General features: G+C 27.3%; 1 protein-coding gene across 1 annotated transcript in view; it reads right to left on the minus strand.

The window, feature by feature from the left end:
- The window catches only part of LOC136091363 (uncharacterized), a 79,914-nt gene that overhangs the window by 15,355 nt on the left and 40,227 nt on the right, over positions 1-24,332 (minus strand). The window contains exons 6-9 of the mRNA XM_065818837.1: positions 9,775-10,000; positions 4,875-4,950; positions 4,658-4,707; positions 4,297-4,533 (exon numbers count right to left, since the gene is read on the minus strand). Of these exons, the coding sequence (XP_065674909.1) occupies positions 4,307-4,533; positions 4,658-4,707; positions 4,875-4,950; positions 9,775-10,000 (579 nt within the window). The 3' untranslated portion in view covers positions 4,297-4,306. The remainder of the gene's footprint in view (positions 1-4,296; positions 4,534-4,657; positions 4,708-4,874; positions 4,951-9,774; positions 10,001-24,332) is intronic.

Here is a 24,332-nt window from a genome sequence, read left to right on the forward strand (position 1 = left end):
TTCTTTCCCCATTTTTCATAACAGATAGAAAATCTTTTTTTCCAGGCATTACACGGCTAACAGTGTCAGAGTAATAAAACTCTTTTACCATATCTTTCACATGTACAGGTAGTGATTTCCGTTTTTTTGGGTTAGGGGTTGATAAAACACCTTTGGTTATTAAAACTTCTTTTGCTTGAGAAACAAGTCGATGCGAACAATTAACTTCTCTCATCGCTTCTTTATTACTCCATTGAGCAACAAATATTGTCAAAATCATGATCTTTTTACTCTTACTTTGTGTTGATTTATACTTATACTGAAGCACTTTAACAATGTCATCAGCACATGTGTTGGAAACTTTTGTTTTAGTTGCTTCGTATTCATCGTCCTCTAAAGTATCAATAGAATCTGAATTAGTAGATAAAATGTCTAACTTCCTTTTTACAAGTTTTTTAAGCTTTTTTTTTTCTCCGATATATAACTTTTAACAGTTTGTAACTTGCGTTTATCCAAGGGTGGCTTACCCAATAAAGACAAGTATTTATTAAAAATAGAAATTTCTACTACCTGGCACTGATAATTTTCATTTCCCTTGTCACTACAAATATCTTGAGATCTTGAACTGCCTTGAGAATCTCACTCTGCTTTACAATTTGCTGAATATTTATCATCACATAATCCTATTTCGGAAGGTAAGCCAGTGATCCTCTTTCGGCAAGTATCACGTAATTTTGCTCCAGCCATAATTTTTGAGGGATACATAGCTACTTGCCGACTAGTAGCTACCCTCAAGGTTTTATATTGTTTTTTCTTATGGTGTTGGAAAGGATCATAACAATAGTGTTGTCTCTTCTTTAACTCTTTTACTTGTGCTTGAAATGCCATTTTTAATCTAAATTTAATTTGAAAGTTGCTAAAAACTAATTCCTAAGTTGTCTTTTGATGACTAATTCAATGGAAATGAATTGAATATTTTAATATAAATATATATATAGCTTTAGGCCTCATATAATTTAATACTGACTTAGTATGTATTTATAGTACTAGTAATTAAATTACAACCTAGAAAATAAAAGAAAAAAGAGGAAATAGTTAATAATATATATTTATATTAGGCTATTTACAGAAAATGACCTCAAAATATCGCATTTGTAAGGCCGATAAATATTAAATTTTTAGAACCTACTTATACTTTAATATTATTCCCAAAGCTGTTTATGGGAATCCCAAAAAGTTTTTTTCATGGGACATCATCAATCAAAAAAACAATCTGTAAAAAAAAAAATTATGACTTTTGACCTTTGCCATCGACCAGGGTCAAAGGTCAAATGACCAAATGACCAATAACTTTTTTTTATTGAATTTATCACTTTTTTGTATAGACACAAAGTTATTCGTCTATGCAAGAGCTTCTGTTTGCCACCAAAATCAACTTCCTAAGTATAATAGCAAAAAAGTTATGACGTTTTAAATAACCAAGGTCAAGTGAAAAGGTCAAAACTTTGAAAGGTCATATCTCAGAAAATAATTGACCTAAGTCAAAAAAACTTACATGTTTTTCTTCTGTCCGTATCCCCAACATGCGAGCCAATTTTCATCTAAATCCGAGTCGGTGATGTTAAATTTGACCAAAAAGTGGTTCCTTTTGACGTGGAATGCCCCAATATTCAAAACAGCCTAACTGAAACCACAATTTAGTTTTTATCAACTTAATTCGGGCAGATTATTGTGCAGTTAACTTTCTTTTCGTTTTCTACAAAAACTACGAAATATAGGTATGTTTTGGATAGGTAACATTTGCTCAGTTATCCTTGAGGCTCTATTTTGGGATACATAGAGCCTCTCTGTAAAGGATAGTTGTAACTCCATTGAGTCTTGGATATAATACGTCCATCTCCATAACTATTGTGTTGCTTTTTTTAATTCTTTCAAGGGTCTGCTATTGTGTTGGGTCAACTATTGTGTTGACCCAACTGCTATTGTGTAAGGGTCAACTATTGTGTTGCTTTTTTTAATTCTTTCATATGTCTCTTTGTCTTGCTGAACGTCAAAGGATATATCGTGAAAGGCAGTTAGAAAAATTTAGCGAAAAAGCATTTAAAGAAAAAGATTCAAAAAAGAGAAAAGAAAGACAACTTGCTAAATTGGAGGCTCAACGATAAAAAGAAAGGCATTAAAAGAGAAAGAGCAGACAAAAAATAGCAGAATCAAAATCTGTAGCTGTTACATCACCCTTTTACAAATCTGCAAGCGTTACCTTCATTTCTTTAGCATTATTTCATTAAACAGAAACAATCAAAGACATCGTGATCATAAGATCCGACCTCAAAGTAAACCAGACACAGCCGTCCTTCAAGTGAATTTAGCTGAAAGTTTTTCAACTTTGTGGCAAGATGAAGTGCTGTCAGCACATTGGTACAAGAAGCAAGTTACTGTCTTTACTGCTGTATTTTAGTACCAAAATTCATTCTCGTCATCTGTCATAGCTTCAGATGATTTGAGCCATTCAAAAAAATTTATTCTTGTATTTGTTCAAAATTTATTATCTAACCATATTGAATCAAGTGTTAAAATACTAAAGATTTAGACAGACGAGCCATGTAATCAATTTAAATATCGTTTTATTGCATCAGCAATACCCTGGTTGGAAGAGCAGCATGATTTAAAATTATTCTGGAACTTTTTTGCTGCTTCACATGGGAAAGGATTGGTACATGCTATTGGTGGGACCGTTAAAAGAATAGCAACGCAAAAAATAATCCAGAGAAAACATATAATAACTGATGCCATAACCTTTCATGAAGCTGTTAAAATAGAGACTAATTTCAATGTCTATTTTGTTTCTATGGAAAATATTATAAATAAAATTAAAAAATTTAAAATTGATGAGTTATTTATATAAGCACCAGCAAAACCAGGAATATTTGCAGCGAACCTAATTAACAACAGTAATGGGAAAAAACAAATGCCATCCTATTCAAGTGCCAAGTATTTAGTCAAACAACATATGTCTACAGATAAAATCAATAAAAAACTTTATAACGTTGTTTATATGACAGCAGTATAATATGGACGCGATTAGACACTGATATAATACGGGCGTGTTCTGAAGGTTACTATGTAAGAACTATTTTTATGAAGATGTAATTATATATTTGTCTAATACCTCTCTACTAAGTTTTAAATTTATTAAAAACAGCCCATTTACCTGGTTTATAACTACCCAAATGTGTCTGGTCACACTGTGACGTCACGCTGTGACGTTTACCACTTGTTAATTAAAGGTGCGCCTGTTTAAAATTTAATCAAAAAAATGTATTTTAGCTATAAAACTTGTAAGAGAAATGTCTAAACTTTTTCTTTAATGCCAAGTTAATAATTCAGTTCATCTATATTAGCTGAATCACGGTGTTGATCTAAAAACTAAAAAACAATATTGGTCACGCTGTGACGTTTTATAAGAAAATATTGGTCACGCTGTGACGTTTTATATTTTCTTACATGAATGAGAGGCCAATATATCCACCCAAATTTTTCTTCTTGTTTTTTGTAGCACCTATTATGAGCTAACTAAGAAGCAAAACAAATTCTTCTTATATCTATTTTAATATTAAAATATTAAAGGCTTAAGGCAAAAAAAAAGACGGGTGTCACGCTGTGATGGTCGTGGAATTGCTTTAAAGTAGTTATAATTATAGACTATAAAGTAGTTATATCTTCTTTTCTCGGTTAATTGTTTAAATACTAATTTTTAGAACAATAACAGCTGATATAGTTACACAATAAAATACAAAGTTTATAAGGAGTAAGCAAGTTATAATTTATTCTTTTATGTTTTATTCAAAATATGGAAAACTTTAATGGATTTGTTTCAATACGATTTAGCAAAATTTCAACTTTTAGATAATTTAATATAATGTTTTTAATGTGCAAAAAAGAACTTTGTACTCCTCTAATAGTTGAAGGTTTGTTTAGTTGCAGAAACTTTTTTCAAAATTTTAAAATTCAAGCAGTTTTTATGATGAATGGAGACACTTTATATGCTTTTTGTATAGATTATAATAAGAAAGATATAACCGTTATAAGTCAAAAGGAAAACAATATGAATCAGTGTTTTATGCTCACTGAGAGATTAAGACTGCAGAAATGAATAAAAATATTTACGTTAAATGAAGCTCATTTAAAAAATAAAACTAAAATGTCGTTACATTTTTTTTCTTGTTACAATAGTAAGATTGTACGTCTTTTGTTTTTGAAGGCTTTAATGAATCAAATGAAAGTAATTTTATTAAAATAATAAATGATATTTTTTACCCATCCATTGTTAAGTTTGAAATGTTAAAATCTGCTCATTAAGCCCATCCAACTTTAGGCATGCAGAAAAATTTAAATTTGCTGATATATTTCTTTGAAACTCGCTGTTAGGAACTGCTAACCACTTTTTATATATTTTGTAATACATTAAGTAAGTTTTTTGATTTCGATGTATAACATACAAATCTCTTGTTAGTAAATGATGACCGAGAACAGATCCCACGCGAATATCAAGTTCTATAACAATAACCATTTGATAAAATAACACATGCCTTAATATAGCCGTTTATGTTGTTTTATAAATGGTAAAAAGTATATATTTTTTTTAAATCATCAAAATGAAATTTAAAAAAACATTTACCTGACCATTCCTCGCCATTGTTATTTGACATATAACATGCGGTCTTCTGGCTTTAATAATAAGTTTGATATTAAAAAATCATATTAAAGCTAGATTAAAATTTATATATAATGCAAAAATGCATTAAATATGATTTTTTCGCAAATAATTAACTAAAAAACTCTTTCAAGATATAATATTGAAATTGTTATTTAGACGAAAACAACCAAAATATTACGTCGCTACATATAAATTCATGCAAACATATATCCGAGATTTTACTTGATCCCAATAAATACCACGGCTATAGCTTTCTAAAAAATAAAAATAAAAATATTTTACTATCTGCAAATGAAAAAAACGTTTTCCTTCTTGTGAAAAACAAAATTTGTTTTCTGGTGTTGCGACCGTTTTTATTGTTTTGTTTATCCCCATTTAATGAAACTAGAAAATGTCAGTAATACTGTCATATATTTGATTCTTTTGCGTAAGTAATATTATTTGTAAAATTATTTTTTTTTGCTCAATGCTATGTTATATACAGTTTGTTATATGATACATGTGGATGGTTAGGCGCCAAAGCAGCAAATACAACAAAATAAGAAAAAATTAGTTTGTAATTGAAAATAGTTTATAATCAAGCAATAATAAACTTTTTAGGTGCAATGGCCAACTTACAGCAGTTATTTTTAGTTTTTTTAGTATAGAGGTTGGTGTAAAAAAATTTGCGTCTAATTATCTAGTTTCAACTTATCCGTTGTATAGACTGGTTTGTTTTTAAGTTTTCCATATGCCCTTTGAATTATTACATGCTAAAGAAATAATTAAGTATTACGTTGTTTTTTTTTGCTTTTTTTTTTGACTAAATCGTATCGGAAATTTACCATAATACATTATAAACTCACATAAATAAGGTTAGGTGTCACTCCTATAGTTAAAAGCTAGTCTATGTAGTGTAAAAACAAAAATAAAATAAAACAAAATGAAAGAAAAGAAAAAAAAACACTAATAAATAATGATAATATTAATAATAATAATAATAAAAAAACAATAATTATATGTCTTAAAAAACATACTACAAGTAGTAACTATAATATGATAACTTTAATAAAAGTTATTACTAACAATAAAACTATGGTAAAAATAATTATAGTAAAATTTATAACTATGACAGAAATTATGAAAATAAACATAAAAGTTACAAAAATTATGACAATAACCATTACACTATTACCACAATTGAGCCATTATCACTATTATATAAATAATACTAAAAATGCTTCTAAAACAAAGATAAAATAATGAAAATAATAGCAAGAAAGTTAAAAATAAATAAATAAATGTAATATTTGTTTTATAAATACAGTAATATAAAAAAGCAATAAAAATGAAAGATAAAATTAATGTTCATAAGATATATAGTCAAATAAAACTTCCTTTTTTAGTTTCGATTGAGAAGAAGAATGTTGGTAATAAAAGAGTATTTAGTAAAAATCTTTTTTTATTATTATTATTAATACTTGGTTCTAGTGAGAAATACATTAGAGTTTTATAATGATTTTTATATTTTATAGCTTGCAATATTTGATAGTGTTGAAAAAGAAGTTTGAAAATTAAAATTTTCAGTATTTTGAGTGTAATATTTATGTGTATTACTTGTTTAATAAGAAGTTTATTTTGAAGAAAATCAAACTCAAAGGACAACTATAGGGCTTTAAAAGATCATAAATCTTCAGAATTTTTAATTCAGAACACCTATTTTGGATTATATATATTAGACATAGGCTTAAGGAGAAAATGTCATAATTTTTATGGAAGTGCGATGTAAAATGTTTATAAGACTTAATAGAATGGTACCTTTTTGACCCAAAACAATGCAACCTTAACATGTGAGGAGAACAAGGAATAGCAAATTGATATTAGATTATGTTGTGGAAAGTAGTGTCGTATTAAGACAATATAATAGTGGAACGTGAGAGTTTTTCATTTAATTGAACTAAATAATTGTACGTTGATCTCGGGGCATTTCTTGATTTGTCAAGAAATGCCCCGAGATATTTTAAATATTTAGATGAGAAAAGTCTTTTCCCGTTAATTCTAACTTTCACAACATCATTATTAATAAATTCAATTTTATAGATATTTAGAGAAACACGGTTACTATTTAACCAATGACACAAGTTATGGACTTTTGAATTAAGTTTTTTGACAAAGCTGTGCGGGTGATTTATTTATGCATAGAAGAATAGTGTCGTCAGCAAAATGATGAACAATCGAATTATTTAAAGAGTGAGGCATATCGTTAATAAATATTAAAAGCAGTAAAAGTCCTAGAACAGAACCCTGTGGGACACCATACTTAATAGCTTCACTTGTGGATTGAAACTCATTAATCGAAACAAACTGAGTACGATTGTTAATATAGGATGAAAACCAATCATTAACGATACCACGTATACCATAGTGATACAATTTTTCAATTAAAATCTTAAGGTCAAATGTATCAAATGCCTTTTGGAGATAAATAAAGACACCACAAGCAAAAGAATCACTATCAATCGCATCACGAATCGTTTCAGTAAAGCTAATAAGTGCATGGAAAGTAGAGTGTTTTAAACGAAATACTTTCGAAATAGTTTCGTTAAATACTTATAACTCAAAATATTTTATAACTTAATACTTAAAGTAGTTTTAACCTCTTTTAGTAAAATTTTTTCTTCAGTAGAAAAAAAAACACAAACAAACACGTACTTACTATTCTTTTTCTTCATTAAGTTTCTATTTGGTTTTTGTTACATTTTTTTCCAAACCATCAATAGCTTATTAAGACCCTTACCCAGTTAGTTATTTTAGAAGAAAATAATAGCTTGAATGTAAAATCTTTATTCCAAAAAGAAAAAAAGTTGTCTCCTTAACTTGTATTATACGTGCTAACTACACAAGTTTCATTAAGAACATAAGTAACTCTATCATGACTTTTGCAAGAAAATTTTTTCCCGATACTTCGATGTTTTTTGAAGTTTTAGGCTTTTTAAGAAACTTTCTTCCTTTTCTTTATTATAGTATATAGTATTATTATTCATGTTATGTATATAACATCAATAAAACTTTAAAAAAAAATTATTTCATATTTTAGTAAATTGGAAAAAAATTTGAAATGAATAAAAAAAAATCAGCGAGCAACAGGATTTAAACTCCCGAGTTTTACATAGGGACTTTAACTACTAAGGCACACAAATCTGCCAATTTTTAACCATATTTAATAAACAAAAGACAAAGTAAGAAGATTTAAAAGTAAAATTTTATAAAAATATCTTTAGAACTTCAAAAATATTTTATTTTGTATTTAAAAAATCAAAAAATTTTTAAAAGATCATGTGCAAGCCTAAGGATTTAAACCGGAGGATTCACTTCAGAAATACTGCGTGTTAACCCCTTTAATCACTATAGGCACATTGTTCAATAAGGATTTTATAAAGTTTGTTTGATAGGATATCAATACAATATCGTTCGATAGGATATCAATACGATAAAGATTGTTTGATAAAGGTTTAACACTCTTTAAAAAAAAAAAAAGACTTAGAAATACGTCAAATAAATGCTATAATTACAAATTAAGGAGATATTACCGCAATGCAATTTGCAACTCAAAGTAAAACTTGATACATTTTTTAACATTACGTAATTTGAAGTTTACATAAGTTATATATTTGCCTATACTTTCGATAACATTTTCTTCAAAAAAGTGCTGTGACTTCTTTTCGCCATTAACTCTTGCCAACTAATTCTAATCTTGCCATTAATTTTTGCCATACTTGAAAAAGATCTTCGAATGATGCCCTTTCTTATTAAGAAAAAGGTGAAAAACCGCATGATAAACATAGTTCGACATGCTCTTTAGCCAATCTTCAACCATTTTCACATCGTTGTAATTTTGCTTTTCTTTCTCTTTTCTATTGATACTATAATTGGGACTGCTCTGAAGAGCTAGCGTTTCTTATTCAATCTACTAAAATTTATAGTTGAGTTACTAATCATTTAATTAAGTCTCATCCTTTTACTGTTACTTTTCTAAGTGCTTCAAAAACTCTTATTCGTCTAGTTTTTTTCTTCGAACATCAGTTCTTTGCAATTCGCTCCATTTATCTTGTTTTCCTTATTCATATAATTTGCAATCTTTAAGTCGCCTGTAAATCATTGCCTTGCTTGATTCGTAAACTTCATTATTATATTGAGATATCAGACTTTTTTTTTACTTTTTTTTTTACAATTTCAGTAAATTTACACATCGTTACGTTACAACTAAATGACATAATAAAACGCAACTTAAAAAAAGATATATATATATATATATATATATATATATATATATATGTATATTTATACATATATATGTATATAAAATATATTACTAAAAAGTGGTTTAACAAGTATAACTAAGTATAGTGTAAAATACTGGTGTTTCTCATCATAAAAACTACTCGTATTTAAAAAAAAAATAAAAAAATAAAAAAAAACAAAAATAAAAGACAAGAAATTTTTTTGTTACTTCAGATATATGCATGTTGTTGTAAAGCAAAACTCATAGAATTCTATAAAGACTTATTATTGAATACCTCTCGGAATGGTTAAATAAAGTCTATTTCATATTTATATATAGTCAAAAGTGGTTAAACAGTTTACAGTCAGTGATACACATATATATTTTAGTATAAATTTTGTTGTTAAGTTTAATTCATGTCAATATAATTGTTGATATTAAGTATCAGGCGTTTTAATTCAGTTTTCAAGTCGGCAAGATTATTTAATACTGTAAGTTCTAGATATTATTTTATTATATCGGTACGGACTCCAGTTGGGAAAACAAAAATAAAAATGTTCATTATAGTTGTTTTTAGTATAACCAATATATTAAATCTTAATTTACAGATAATTTGTATTAATTAAATTGGTTCTACTTACATTAGTCATCAGAATATATATTATTTATAGAAACTGGCAGTGTAGGAAATATGGTTGTTCATCTTATTTATTTGACTTAGTATCTATTGCAAAGTTATATCAACTTCTTTTAAGTGGTTATAGAATTTTTCAAAAAGTTTAAACCTACTATATATGCATAATAAATAAACAAATACCTTTTAAAGCGTTTTTATCATTTTTTTCAATCGGATTTAAACTAGAAGTTGGAGCTAAAATTGTCTTAAACGATGTATATTGGTCTACTGTATATCCGGCAGCGTCATTAAACGAAATTTTTAATGGAATCTCCAAAGTAAAGCCACCTTGCAAGGAGCTGCTTTCCATGTCTAAAGTTATATTGATATATTGATGTATGTTTTTTTTCACAAATACTCCAGGAATCTAATAAAAAAGTATTTGATTATCATGATCATTTTTTTAAATTAAAAAATTTACAGTTAAATCTCAGGTTGATAATAAGCAAGAGACTTAATAACAGTTATGAGTTTTTTTGATTTTATAATTAATGTTTAATTTAGTTTTTACCAGTAAAAAGAGCCAATATATAGTGTTTTGTAAGAATAATTGAACTTCATATAATTACATTTAAAACTTTGTATAGGTTGTTTGGCTAAATTGTGGGTTTGATTCTACAACGTTAGGGTTAGAATTTTGATATATTGTCATAATATAACAATATATCAAAAAATGTATATTTCAGCTTTGTTATGTATTTTAAGTTCAAAAAGTTTTATAATTATTAAATGAGTTGCTTTAAATTAATTACAACATGCAACAAAAAAAATGAACAACACCCACAACTTAAAAAAATGCTAAACTAGTTTCAACATGCTTCAGCATATTGTATCATGGATGGTACTATTTTTTTTTTTTTTCAATTTTTATTTTAGGTGCCCCAAGAAGTCCTAACGGTCTTGTCATAGAGCACCGCGGAAGTGCATTTAACCAGGATGTTCACGCCTCCTTTCATTTCCATGACGCGAAAATTTGTCCAGAGCTCGTTTCGAACCTGGATCTCCTGCTTATAAAGCAAGCGCTCTAACCATTGCGCCACGGCCGCTCAAACATTGTTTACAAAATACTTATTAACATTGTTTACAAAATAGAAAATGTAGGAGAGAGTGGGGTAATGATCAATCCAGAGTAACTCCTAACATGCGCAAAATAGCGTAATAGAAGACTTTAATTGGAAATTTCTTTTGCTTGCTAAGAGCCCATCCTATCATTAGTTCCAAAGTTACAGTAGTGTAATGAGGCTGCGGTTGTTATTCACAATAATTTGATTCTAACTTTTTCTGATAATTTCATGGAACTTTTTTCTTGAGTATCATTCCTGTTGTAGCTACTTAGGATATAAAATCACTACTTTTGCTGTTGTCGTTGCAAAGTATAACTTTTTCACTTAATTATTATAATTAGCTATTTATTCGTTATTAAATAGCAGTGTTTGCGATTACCCACGGAGGGTTTGGAAATAACACTCGTACTTATGGTAATTCCAAACAACAATGGTTTGTTTTTCTCGTAAATTTTTATTTTATGAAAAGATTTCAAAAAATTGTTTTTGAGGGTTTGTGAATAAATAATGACCCAGCAAACATGTGAGCGTTAAATCAATGTTGAAATCTGGTCGCAGCGTAGAAAAAGCATTACATTCACTAAAACAACTCGCTTTTACGTTGAATCAATCTCTGTTTTTGTATACTAAATCGCAATAAATTGAAACGTTGAATAAGCGTTGAAATTAGAACATAATTTAGCTTCTCAAAATAAAGCGTTTATTCAACGTGGAATCAACTCAAGCAAAAAGCTTCTTTAAAAGCGTTTCAAAATTTATGCTTTATCAACGTTAAAAATGAACTGCTTTTTAAATGTTACATTTTCAACGTTGAAGAAGCGTACAAATTTCAACGTATATTATCTTTTCAAAAAACATTGAATTTAAGTACGCAAATAATTAGTGTTAAAACGTCGCAAAGTTTTGAGTTTATTAACGTTAGACATTAACTGCTTTTTCAAGTCTTTATGCTATTTATAAAACAAAGTTTATTCAACGTTATATATACGAGCGTAAAAAATGCGCTTATTATAAAACGTTTAAAAAGTGTAACTTTGCAAGCGTTAGCAAGACGTTGCTTTGACAACGTTGAGGAAGCGGCACATTGACAATTATTGTCTAATTAACTAGCCATTACAAAGAAAACTTGCTCTTATGGAAAGGCAAGGAAAACTTAATAGAATGCATGCAGATGGTATAAAAACTGTTTTAACAAAGTTATTTTTCATAATATATTTTTATTGCAACTAATTTAAAACTTTTAGACTATATCAAATTGTATATAATATACATAAGTCTCAGGGTATATTCGATTTATTCAGGTTTTTTTTGTCAATGCTTTATGTGTTTTAAGTTTACAATTTTATTAAAATGATCTTTTTTTTTAATATATTATTTTATATTTAGAAATAGTACTTCATTTTTGTAAGATTCAGATGTATAAAGTAATATCAATCTAAATAAAATAAGTCAGACTAAATTTAGTCTGTAAAAGACTAAATTTTTTAACTTATTTAAAAAACTTTGAACATCTCACTCTATTTATCAAGTGACTACTTCAGTATAAAATCTTCCACCAATAATGAAAGTATGCACTAAGTTTACTTTGTATCAAAACACGTTTGGAAAAGTAACTTTATTTCCATTTTTAGAAAAATTTTTATTTTAAAAGGAAAAGTACTAAGTCCTAATTAGTTGATGTTGTCTATTAAATTCTAACATTAATTTTTTCTCATGTATTTTTATTTATTTAATAATATTTATTTATGCATGTATATATGAGTAAAATTATAAGTATATATAAAAGAAATTATAAGAAGTATATATGCTTTTTTAAAAGTTTCAAAATATCGTCCTGTCTAGTTATTTTTATTATAAAATATAAAAATGTCATGATGGTTTAGATATTTGGTTAAGGAATTATGATCAAGATTTAATAAAAGTTTACTATTTATAACCAGTTTAATATTTAATTAGTTTAGCATTTATTTATTGTTTTATTAAGAGTTTAATATCTGCACATAGACATGTCAATACTCTCCCACTTGGCTGGAGTTTCCTAAATTTTGAAAATAATTTATCTCCAATCCGCATTTAAAATAATTAGAAAAACTTTCTTATTAGTAAGTTGAAATGCAACTAGCTTTTAACTTTTGAAATTGTTTTTATTTTTATAAGTTATGAAAAATGATAAAAGATTGCTAAAACTAGTTCAACACACACATAAATATATATAAACATATCTATACAAATTGAATTTCAGCTCAGTCAGTGGCAAAGTTTGGACATTTTTAAATTAGATGTTGGGGCAATAAATTGTTCAAAAAAACTTTAGGTCAGAAGAGATGTTTTAGTGGCCAAATATCCTGTGGTAAAAAAGTTTTTCAAAGTTTCTCTTGTAAACATTTTTAAAACATGACCGCTGTGTGTATATATTCGTGTAAAGAATATATATAAATGTATATATATATATTTATATATATATATATATATATATATATATATATATACATACTTATATATATATACATATATATATACATATATATATATATATATATATATATATATATATATACATATATATATATATATGTATATATATATATATATATATGTATATATATGTATATATATATGTGTATATATATATATATATATATATATGTATATATATATATATATATATATATATATATATATATATATATATATATATATATATATATATGAAAATACATATATATATATATATATATATATATATATATATATATATATATATATATATATATATATATATATATATATATATAATTAAAAAAGTAAGATGAAAAAAAACAACTTTTTTACGGTACTTAAAGTTTCATGCCGTTTGCGGCATTCATCAGCCATATATTTAAATCAAGAAAAAACCGTTCAAAAATACAATTAAAAAACCGTTACAAAATTAAAAAAACAATGGAATGAGTTCTGACGTCAAATAATAGTAATAGTAATAATAATGACAATAATATTAATAAAAATAAAAAATAAAAATAATAATATGGAAAAACATCTTTTTTAATCGCCAGTGTCATATTGGGACAGAAGGAATCTGTTTCTATGTCTACACTTAGAAACAATCTCACTCCTTTTATTCAATAAATTAGTACTTTTATTATATAGAATTTCATATTTTTCAGTAAGACATAATTTGCAAGATTTAGATGTTGGATTATATGCTTTACATCGCCTGAGAATTTTCCACTTGACTATAGGGACTAAATTAGCTTCTTTTAACTTCCATACATGCTTTGAGAGTTCAGTATCATTTTTGTATTTAGCGATGTTAAATGATTTAACGTGATTAGCGTATCTTAATTTAAAAGGAGTCTCACTTATCCCAATGTAGGACTTTTCATTAGAAGATGAATCAAGATTATCAGTTGTAACAGTTGCTTGATATACAATGTTGCTTGTTAAACATTTATTAAACAACGGACAGAGATTTTTATTATAGCAGTTACAGTCCTGTTGATTAAGGTTTGTATTGTTGCATAAAATGTATTTGTTGTGCGAATTTATAATAGATTTTACACTTGGCATACAACTGTAACTAACTTTGACTGTGTTCCTGTTAAAGATTTTATGCAGTTTATTATTATTAGGAAAATGTTTGTTAATAAGTTTCAAAAAACATTTTCCCAGGTTGGTGCTAACGTTTTTACTAAATGGAGGGTTAAACCAAATGATGTTGCGGGCTCTTTTCCGTTTTGGAGTTGATATTGTTATAGGATTATATGTTAGACTACATTTATAACCAGACTTTAATAAAGCTTCATTATATAGAGGAATAGTATTTTGAAATATTTCTTTGTTAGATGAATTTGTAGACAATCTAAGTTCAATCGAACGTGGTATTTGTTTTAATATACTCGGCGGGTGATTTGAATCAGCATGGATGTAATTTAATGTATTATCAGGTTTGAAATAAGGTTTAAAAGTGCAGTCACTAAGATTTAGAGTCACGTCAAGGTAGTTTACAATTTTCATGTTGCATTGTATAGAAATCCGTAAGCCATTGCATTTAAATATTTCGACAATATGCTTTTTTATTTTTTCCATTTGAGGGCCGCTTTTGTTACTAAAAACTGCCAAGCCATCGTCACGGTATAAACCAACCTCAAGCTTGTTATAAAATTTTGAAATTTGAAAAAGAAGAAATATTCCTACCAGCTAACAAACCTCTGCACCGTCGAACGCTCCCATGGAAACATCAAATAAACCGCTTGATTGCTTTATCCAAACTTGATCATTATTAAAAAGCAAAGACTTTCTTGCATGAAAAATTAGTGGTATGTTTTCTTTATTTAATGTTAGGTGTTGCTTCGCAAAATTGATAGAGTTTTTAAGAAGTGTTTCACTGATAGAAGGGTAGAAGTCAATAATATCAAAAACTAAAAATTTATAAAGGTGTTTATCTTTTATGGCCTTAAACCAATCGATAACATTTCGAGTGTTTTTCCATTGATTTAATTGTAATATATTTCTTAGGTCTGTATTAATTTTAAAAAGAACATCTTTACTAATTCTACCAACCTCGCTTTTAGCAGGATTCAATAAACGGACAGTCGGATTGTTTTCAAAATTATCTTTATGGTCTTTTAAAGTGATTAAACAATCTGAAGATGTGTTAATGTCAATTTTATTGAAAACTTCATAATTTTTCAAAAGACGTTTACCTTCTAAGTTTACTTTATTTATTATGTTTGAATTGGATAATTTGTAGTTTGAAGTGATGGCATTTCTTAACAAGTGGTTGTAATCATTTTTAGATAGATTGTAAAGATTGGTCGTTTTATCAGCATACGTATAAGTTAGGTTAGATTTTCGAATACTGTTTATATCTTTTTTTAATTTATTTTGGAAACTGGTGTGCACCTTTCGAAACTTAATGTGTTTTACAAGATCAATGAGTTCATTCTCAAAAGCAATCATTTCTGTAATTTGTTTTGGATGATTAGATGTTTTTAATCCATAGTTATAATAAAAATTGTACTTACTGTTTGAACTCTTGTTTAAAAAGAAAAACGCTTTCCATCGCATTCTTTTAATTAACGTTTCAGTTTTATCCAATAACTGTATTTTGAAGTCTTTAATGGATGGTGTCGGAATGTTCTTGACTGAATATCCAAAGTTTATTTTTTCCATCACATATGCGACTTGATTAGAGTGCTCAACGTATGGAGCAAAAATAAATTAAATAAAGATAATTTTGAAAACAATCCGACTGTCCGTTTATTGAGTCCTGCTAAAAGCGAGGTTGGTAGAATTAGTAAAGATGTTCTTTCTAAAATTAATACAGACCTAAGAAATATATTACAATTAAATCAATGGAAAAACACTCGAAATGTTATCGATTGGTTTAAGGCCATAAAAGATAAACACCTTTATAAATTTTTAGTTTTTGATATTATTGACTTCTACCCTTCTATCAGTGAAACACTTCTTAAAAACTCTATCAATTTTGCGAAGCAACACCTAACATTAAATAAAGAAAACATACCACTAATTTTTCATGCAAGAAAGTCTTTGCTTTTTAATAATGATCAAGTTTGGATAAAGCAATCAAGCGGTTTATTTGATGTTTCCATGGGAGCGTTCGACGGTGCAGAGGTTTGTTAGCTGGTAGGAATATTTCTTCTTTTTCAAATTTCAAAATTTTATAACAAGCTTGAGGTTGGTTTATACCGTGACGATGGCTTGGCAGTTTTTAGTAACAAAAGCGGCCCTCAAATGGAAAAAATAAAAAAGCATATTGTCGAAATATTTAAATGCAATGGCTTACGGATTTCTATACAATGCAACATGAAAATTGTAAACTACCTTGACGTGACTCTAAATCTTAGTGACTGCACTTTTAAACCTTATTTCAAACCTGATAATACATTAAATTACATCCATGCTGATTCAAATCACCCGCCGAGTATATTAAAACAAATACCACGTTCGATTGAACTTAGATTGTCTACAAATTCATCTAACAAAGAAATATTTCAAAATACTATTCCTCTATATAATGAAGCTTTATTAAAGTCTGGTTATAAATGTAGTCTAACATATAATCCTATAACAATATCAACTCCAAAACGGAAAAGAGCCCGCAACATCATTTGGTTTAACCCTCCATTTAGTAAAAACGTTAGCACCAACCTGGGAAAATGTTTTTTGAAACTTATTAACAAACATTTTCCTAATAATAATAAACTGCATAAAATCTTTAACAGGAACACAGTCAAAGTTAGTTACAGTTGTATGCCAAGTGTAAAATCTATTATAAATTCGCACAACAAATACATTTTATGCAACAATACAAACCTTAATCAACAGGACTGTAACTGCTATAATAAAAATCTCTGTCCGTTGTTTAATAAATGTTTAACAAGCAACATTGTATATCAAGCAACTGTTACAACTGATAATCTTGATTCATCTTCTAATGAAAAGTCCTACATTGGGATAAGTGAGACTCCTTTTAAATTAAGATACGCTAATCACGTTAAATCATTTAACATCGCTAAATACAAAAATGATACTGAACTCTCAAAGCATGTATGGAAGTTAAAAGAAGCTAATTTAGTCCCTATAGTCAAGTGGAAAATTCTCAGGCGATGTAAAGCATATAATCCAACATCTAAATCTTGCAAATTATGTCTTACTGAAAAATATGAAATTCTATATAATAAAAGTACTAATTTATTGAATAAAAGGAGTGAGATTGTTTCTAAGTGTAGACATAGAAACAGATTCCTTCTGTCCCAATATGACACTGGCGATTAAAAAAGATGTTTTTCCATATTATTATTTTTATTTTTTATTTTTATTAATATTATTGTCATTATTATTACTATTACTATTATTTGACGTCAGAACTCATTCCATTGTTTTTTTAATTTTGTAACGGTTTTTTAATTGTATTTTTGAACGGTTTTTTCTTGATTTAAATATATGGCTGATGAGTGCCGCAAACGGCATGAAACTTTAAGTACCGTAAAAAAGTTGTTTTTTTTCATCTTACTTTTTTAATTATTTATTGATCTATTTTGTGATTATTTCACTTTATATTGATCACTCTTGAATCGAAAAAATTGATTATTATTACATAATCAAAACAACAATATATATATATATATATATATATATATATATATATATATTATATATATATATATATATATATATATATATATATATATATATATATATATATATATATATATATATATATATATATAGTGAGATAGTCAAAAAAAATTAATTTCCAAATCTAAAAAACCATACCCCAAAATTTGGAGCAAATATATAAAAAATGAACCCCAAAAAGTTTGAGCCTTATCGGATCACTTATGATCATCCTTTAGTCAATAATTTAGAAAAAAAATGACCGAAAACTTATCCTTTTCCGGCATTTTGGGAGAGGAGCAGGTTTTCCTTTTAGTTTTTTTTTCACTTCATTTAATTAAACCTTTATTTTGGTTTAAAATATATATGGTTTTTTTGATTCAAAATTTTTGAAAAATCAAGAAGGTGAACAAAAAATTTAATATTGGTTTAGACGATGTTAAGTATGAAAGGCAGGTAGTCAACGCTTTTAGTTAAATAATTTAGCTCTGGTTCAACGTCTGCTATACGATTTTTTTTTCTTTATCTCTAAATTTAAGAACTACTTTTTTTCTGTAAACTAGCCAAAAGAAAACATCAGGAAAATAAATTGTTCACAGTATTAGAGTTTAAGTAGTGATTTACCAAGCAGTTAACTTATGGACACAATTCTAAGCAAAGGTTCTTCAGTTGAATCTGATTTCTATCCAAGTGATTGGTATCATATAGAAGTTTCTGAAAAACCAGGTACAATATTTTAAAAAATTTCTAAAAATATTTATGCTGGTAAAGTTTTGCTTACCAACTGGTACCAACTGTTACTTATTGCCAGGTGTTTTACAAATAATAAAAAAATGGTATCAACAACCTGAGGAAGTCATCCAAGCTCCGTTTCTTGACCTTACGGCCATATATTAAATGCATCTGTACAAGAATGTATGCACAAACCCAATAGCTGTTGATGCTGTATTAGAGCCTCAGAATGAGCTTCGTTGGAACTTCGATTCAACCGTGATACCTTTAGCTTTGCTAGATAATGAGTTAACATTAGAGGAGAAGGCAAAAATTTCATCATCAATTCTGTCATTTAATATGTCTAGCCCTGACTTTTAAAAGCCTGAGAAAAAAAGTAAAACTATATTTATTTATTTATTGTCAATAATGAAAAAAAAAAAAAAAAAAATTTAAATATTTGGAAAAATACTTTTTATTCACAGCAAATGATGTTAACTGATAATAATTTTAATGTTTTCAAAAACTTTATTATTATAAATTATATTTTTTAAAAAGGTTATGAACTTTCTTTCAATTTTTCTCGTGTTACTAACTATTCTGTTTGAAGTAACCGAAAATTTATAAGAAAAAATAATAAATACAGAAATGGTTAACTTAGTTCTATATTTGAAAAAATTAAGAAAATTCAAAGTTTACAAAACAGATATTTTACAAAAATAGCTAAAATTAATTAAGAATAAAAACAACATTTCTTTTTTTTGCAAAAGGTTTAGCGATCACTTCATACAGCATTTATAAAAATTGCCTAATACTTTCTTGCAAGTCCTTTTTTTTTTTTTTTTTTCTCTTTGATTAGTTTTTTTGCGCATGCTGTTGACCAATTTATGGCATGTTGTTAGTGGAAAAGCGTACTATATCTTTTCAAAGCCTCCACTGATCTCTTTTGTTCCGAGGCTTTTGTTTTCCTACCTCATACAATTTTCCATAAATTTTTTATTGGATTTAAATCTGGTGGTTGTTCTGGCCAGTCCAATTATCTCATTCATTATTTTGGAGCCATATCTTTGTGATAGAAGCTGTATGTTTTGGATCGTTATCTTGTTGAAATACCCATAATATGTTCTTCTCAGCATAAGAAAGTATTATTCCTTCAAATATATTAGTATAAATATCAGCTTTCAAAGTGCCTGTTATTAAATAGATAGGACCAATATCAGATGACAAGAAACATCCCAGTCCACCAAATTAAAATGTTTTTTAATGTAATGTGGGTCAAACTCTTTATTTAGTGGTCTGCGGACAAACTGCTTAACATCTGAACCAAAGATACTAAAATTAGTTTCATCTGCTCACAACGTTGTACCCCATTTTTATTTATCCATGCAGATTATTTATGACAATGTGACTTTCTATTCATAATGTCCTAAGTTAAAATTGTTTTATGAATTAATTTACTAATATATATGCAAATACAACCATATCATATTTTTAAATATTTAAAATACTTACAGATTAAAAGTAAATAGCAATACCTAAACTTTAGCAATGTTTTTTACTCAAGTTGTAATTAATTAACTGAAATGATATTATTATAATATATTAGTAAACTGTAAATAATTAACTGAACCTACAGAGAAAACTTATTGAACATACTATGTTTCAAAATATAAATTAAAAAATTATTGATTAGCGTAGAAAGGTTATCAGTTTGAGGGCAAGTAACTAAAACAGCCAGGGCTAAAAATTCGAATGGGAGGGGTGAGAGAAGTGACCCTCCACTTAAATAAATATGGGGGTAGAGGCTGTTACTCCTCCTCTTCCTACTAGGTATTAATATTAACTGGAGTCAAACACATTGAAAGTAATAACAGTTGAAAATTAAAGCAAGCAAAATGGTTAATCATTACCATATTTATTATTTTTTCCAGTAAAATTCCGGCTACAAAGTCCTTACTTACAAGCTTCAAAATAAAATATAAAATAAAAGAATGAGAGTAGCAAGGAGAAGGCAATAATTTTGTTATCAAGCCCTTATAGTAAACGTAAAATGTTTGTTTTTTTAATATATTTCACAAGTTTACTTTATATAAATATTTACTTTCTCAAACTATGAAACAATATAATATAATTACAATAGAATAAATAGATAAAAAAATAAAATAACTTTAATAAAACAAGATTTTATAGCATAATAAGAGTTAATAAAAGAAAATCCCAAAAATTCAAAATTATATAAGAATTTATTTTTAATTTTTATTTTTCTGTTAAAAATAAAAAAAATATGTTTTCATAAAATATTTTTCATAATTTCATCAAGAACTGTATTCCATAAAAAAGATCCTCAATATGAAATTGACTATTCTGTTTTTTCTAAGATTAGACTTAGGTAAAATAAAGTTTTAAACGGAGCATCTCCTTGAGTATTTAAGGTTATTTTTGAAAAGTTATTATCAAAAACTTTTGGAAGCATGTCATTTTGATATTTAAACATAAATAATAAATATTGGAAGAGGTTTAACTAACAGAGATCAAGTGCTTTTATTATTTGGAACAACAGCTTAGCGTGGGCGTATTTATGCACACTAAATATACTTCTACATGCCTATTTTTGTTTCATATATATTTTTTTTTCAAATTCTGAAACGCGAGTACTTGCCCAAACAATATTTCAATAGTTAATGTAACTGTGGATGAATGAGTAATATATATCCTTAAACATTTTTTACTTAGTAGATGTTTGATTTTATGCATAATGCCTATTGTTTTAGAAATTTTGTTTTCAATGAGCATAATATGATTTTTCCAATTTAGATATTCATCAAATATTTCTCCTTAGACTTTTATTGATACGACCCTTTTTATTATAAAGTTATTAATCATTAGCTGAGGAAATTGAAGTGGCAAGTTATCAGATTTAGTTGGCTGATGAAATAAAATATATTTAGTGTTACTGATGTTCAACGAGATTTTGTTTGCTCTGAACCAATCATTATAATTTTCAAGTTCACGATTTACTTTAGAAAAAGTTGTTTATATATTGGAGTGCGAGTAAAAAGATTAGTATCATCACCGAAAAGAATAAAATAAAGCATATCTGAGGATAGGAAAATATCATTCAGATATTTTCCTATCCTCAGATATGCTTTATTTTATTCAAGAGTAGAAGCAATTTAAGTCCAATAATTGAGCCTCGGAGAACTCTACAATTTTGGTTCCAACTTTGTAGAAAGTTGATTTATAACATACTCCTTATCTTTTATTTTTTAGATAACATCGCTGCTATTTTAGGTTGCTTTTTTTTACTCTGTATGTTTTTAGTTTGTGAAGAAGAATTTCATGATCAACAGTGTCAAAAGTTCTTGACAAGTCAATAAAAAACTGAGTTTTTTTATTGACTTGTCAAAAAAAAAAAGTTTAACTTTTGTTACTAAATTCATCTTGAATTTGTCTGGCTAAATTATTGATTGGATGATGAGCTGAATGCCCTTTTCTAAAACCAAACTGTTTATTAAAAAATATGTTATATTTTTCAAGATATCTATATAGTCTGTTATACACAATGCGCTCAAGCAGCTTTGAAAATAAGGGGAGAATGGATATTGGTTTATAGTAAGATGGTATAGAAACATCGCCATTTTTGTATACAGAAACTACTCTTGATATTTTTTATTGACAAGGAAAAACACCAGTTGCTAATGACAATATAAAAATTAAAATACAGAGTTAATTTGATAACATCAAAAACAGCTTTTTGAACATTAACATTCATACCATCAAACTCTGCACTCTTATTTGTTTTAAGTGCATTAAAATAAATTTGAAGTTTCTTTACTGATATATCAGACCCATCCATTACAGAGTGAGTTATTTTAAATAGGATTGAAATATTTTCTTTCCGGATTTATATCTGCTGCTAAGTTTGTCCCTATATTTAAAAAGAATTTGTTTAAATTTTCAGCAAATATTTTTCTTATCTAATATATCTTCATTCATATTAGTTTTTAAACTCGGAATACTGTCATTTTTTAATAGTTAATAAAACAGATACATTGTCAGTCTTGGTTAACGGTTTTCCTTACATATTTTTTGAAATGATTGGACTTGATAGGCATCAAGTTAAATAGTGGCTCTCACTTCCATTAAACTATTGGCAAACTCAGTCATGCTTCAAAATTTTTCAAAAATATGACTTTTCATAACGGTCTCTAGGTATGGTAGAACAGTATAGATATTTGAATGAAACTGAAAAGCACAAAAGATTGCTCACCGTTAAAAAAGGTTGATCTACATTTAGATCACCAAAAAATAATCCAGTACAATTTCAAAAAATAAAATTAACGATGGACTTAGTGTTATACAGAAAAAAATAAAGAGATAAAATTGATAACTGATTAAAAAGTTTAATTTTTTTTTTTATAAAATTTAAAGTATACATTTATCCTTTTATTCACCCTATATCGTTTTTATTTTACAGTATTTTTTAGTTTTTAAAATATTGGTAACTAAAATTGCAATGGTCACAGCCAACTGCTATTTATACTTTTTGGCAATAGTCATTGCCTCCTCATGAATATGGGGGCTACTAAATGCCCCATACTCTAAATAGGTTAAATAATGAAAAAAGTTTCGAGAAAATAAAAAAATTTTAAAGTGTAGCTCAAGACCCTTAAACAAATAACAGGTCCCAATAGTCATTAAAATTATAGTTCATTAAAAGTATATCATGGTAGGTCTCAATAGGATTAAAATTAAATAAAAACCACATAATAAATCATCATTTTATAAAACAATTTTTATTTTAGAATTCACAGCCTAAAAAACGACATTTTTAAACAAAAAAACTAATTTTTTTTTCCTTTTTGCCAAAACATGCCAAAGGAGCAACCAAACTGCCATTTTCAAATTAAATGACAGCCCATATTTGTTATTTATTTCGATAATGACAAGTTAGTTGCCCCCTCAGACATGTTTTGGGAACAAGCAAAGGGGTCTGTGTGTTAATATATTCACACATGCCCCATACACACAACACACACGCGCGCGCGCACACACACACACACACACGCATACAGAGCCAGTAGGTGTGGCATTGACACACTATGACAGTCAATTTGCTTGATTGCTGCTCATACAATATTTAAGATCTGCTCTTAATTGATTGTGCGTTAATCATCTCGCCTGGCAAGTTATTCCATATATATTGGCTTATCTGATAATTAAAAAGTTTTTACGACTGGCATGCTAAGTAATTTCTTTGACTTAATTACAGCCGTAACCTCAGGTTTGAGTATATTGAAAACTCATTTTTTGATTGTTTCTGTACCTAAAAGTTGAATCATTTTCTCTTTTTTTTCAAGATAGTCAAGTCGAGAACTTTTAGACAATTCTTATTGTTGATTTTCTGGAAATCAATGATCACATTCTTAGGCGGTTGAAGTAAAATTAAGTGTTTCAAGTAGGTATTTTGAGCATGAATTATTTTTAAAAAAATAGTGCTGTTGCTTGACTATAAGTTAAAATTTATGTAAAAAAGTTTCAAGTTTACATCAGATTAAGTCTTCCATTATTTTAATATCAATTGAAGTGGGTGATATCGGTTGGTAGTTTTCTTCTGAATTTATATGCCTTTTTTGTACAGAGGTGTGGTATGCTGATCAAATTACATTGGCAGTTTGCTGGTTTCAATCAACTTTTTAAAAATATTATTAGTATACGTGAATAACGAATGTTGATGCTCATTTCTTTAAAGTAGCTAAGTGTTTATTCTCAACCCCACTT

Source organism: Hydra vulgaris, chromosome 15 (genome assembly GCF_038396675.1).
Source record: "Hydra vulgaris chromosome 15, alternate assembly HydraT2T_AEP".
Taxonomy (NCBI): domain Eukaryota; kingdom Metazoa; phylum Cnidaria; class Hydrozoa; order Anthoathecata; family Hydridae; genus Hydra; species Hydra vulgaris.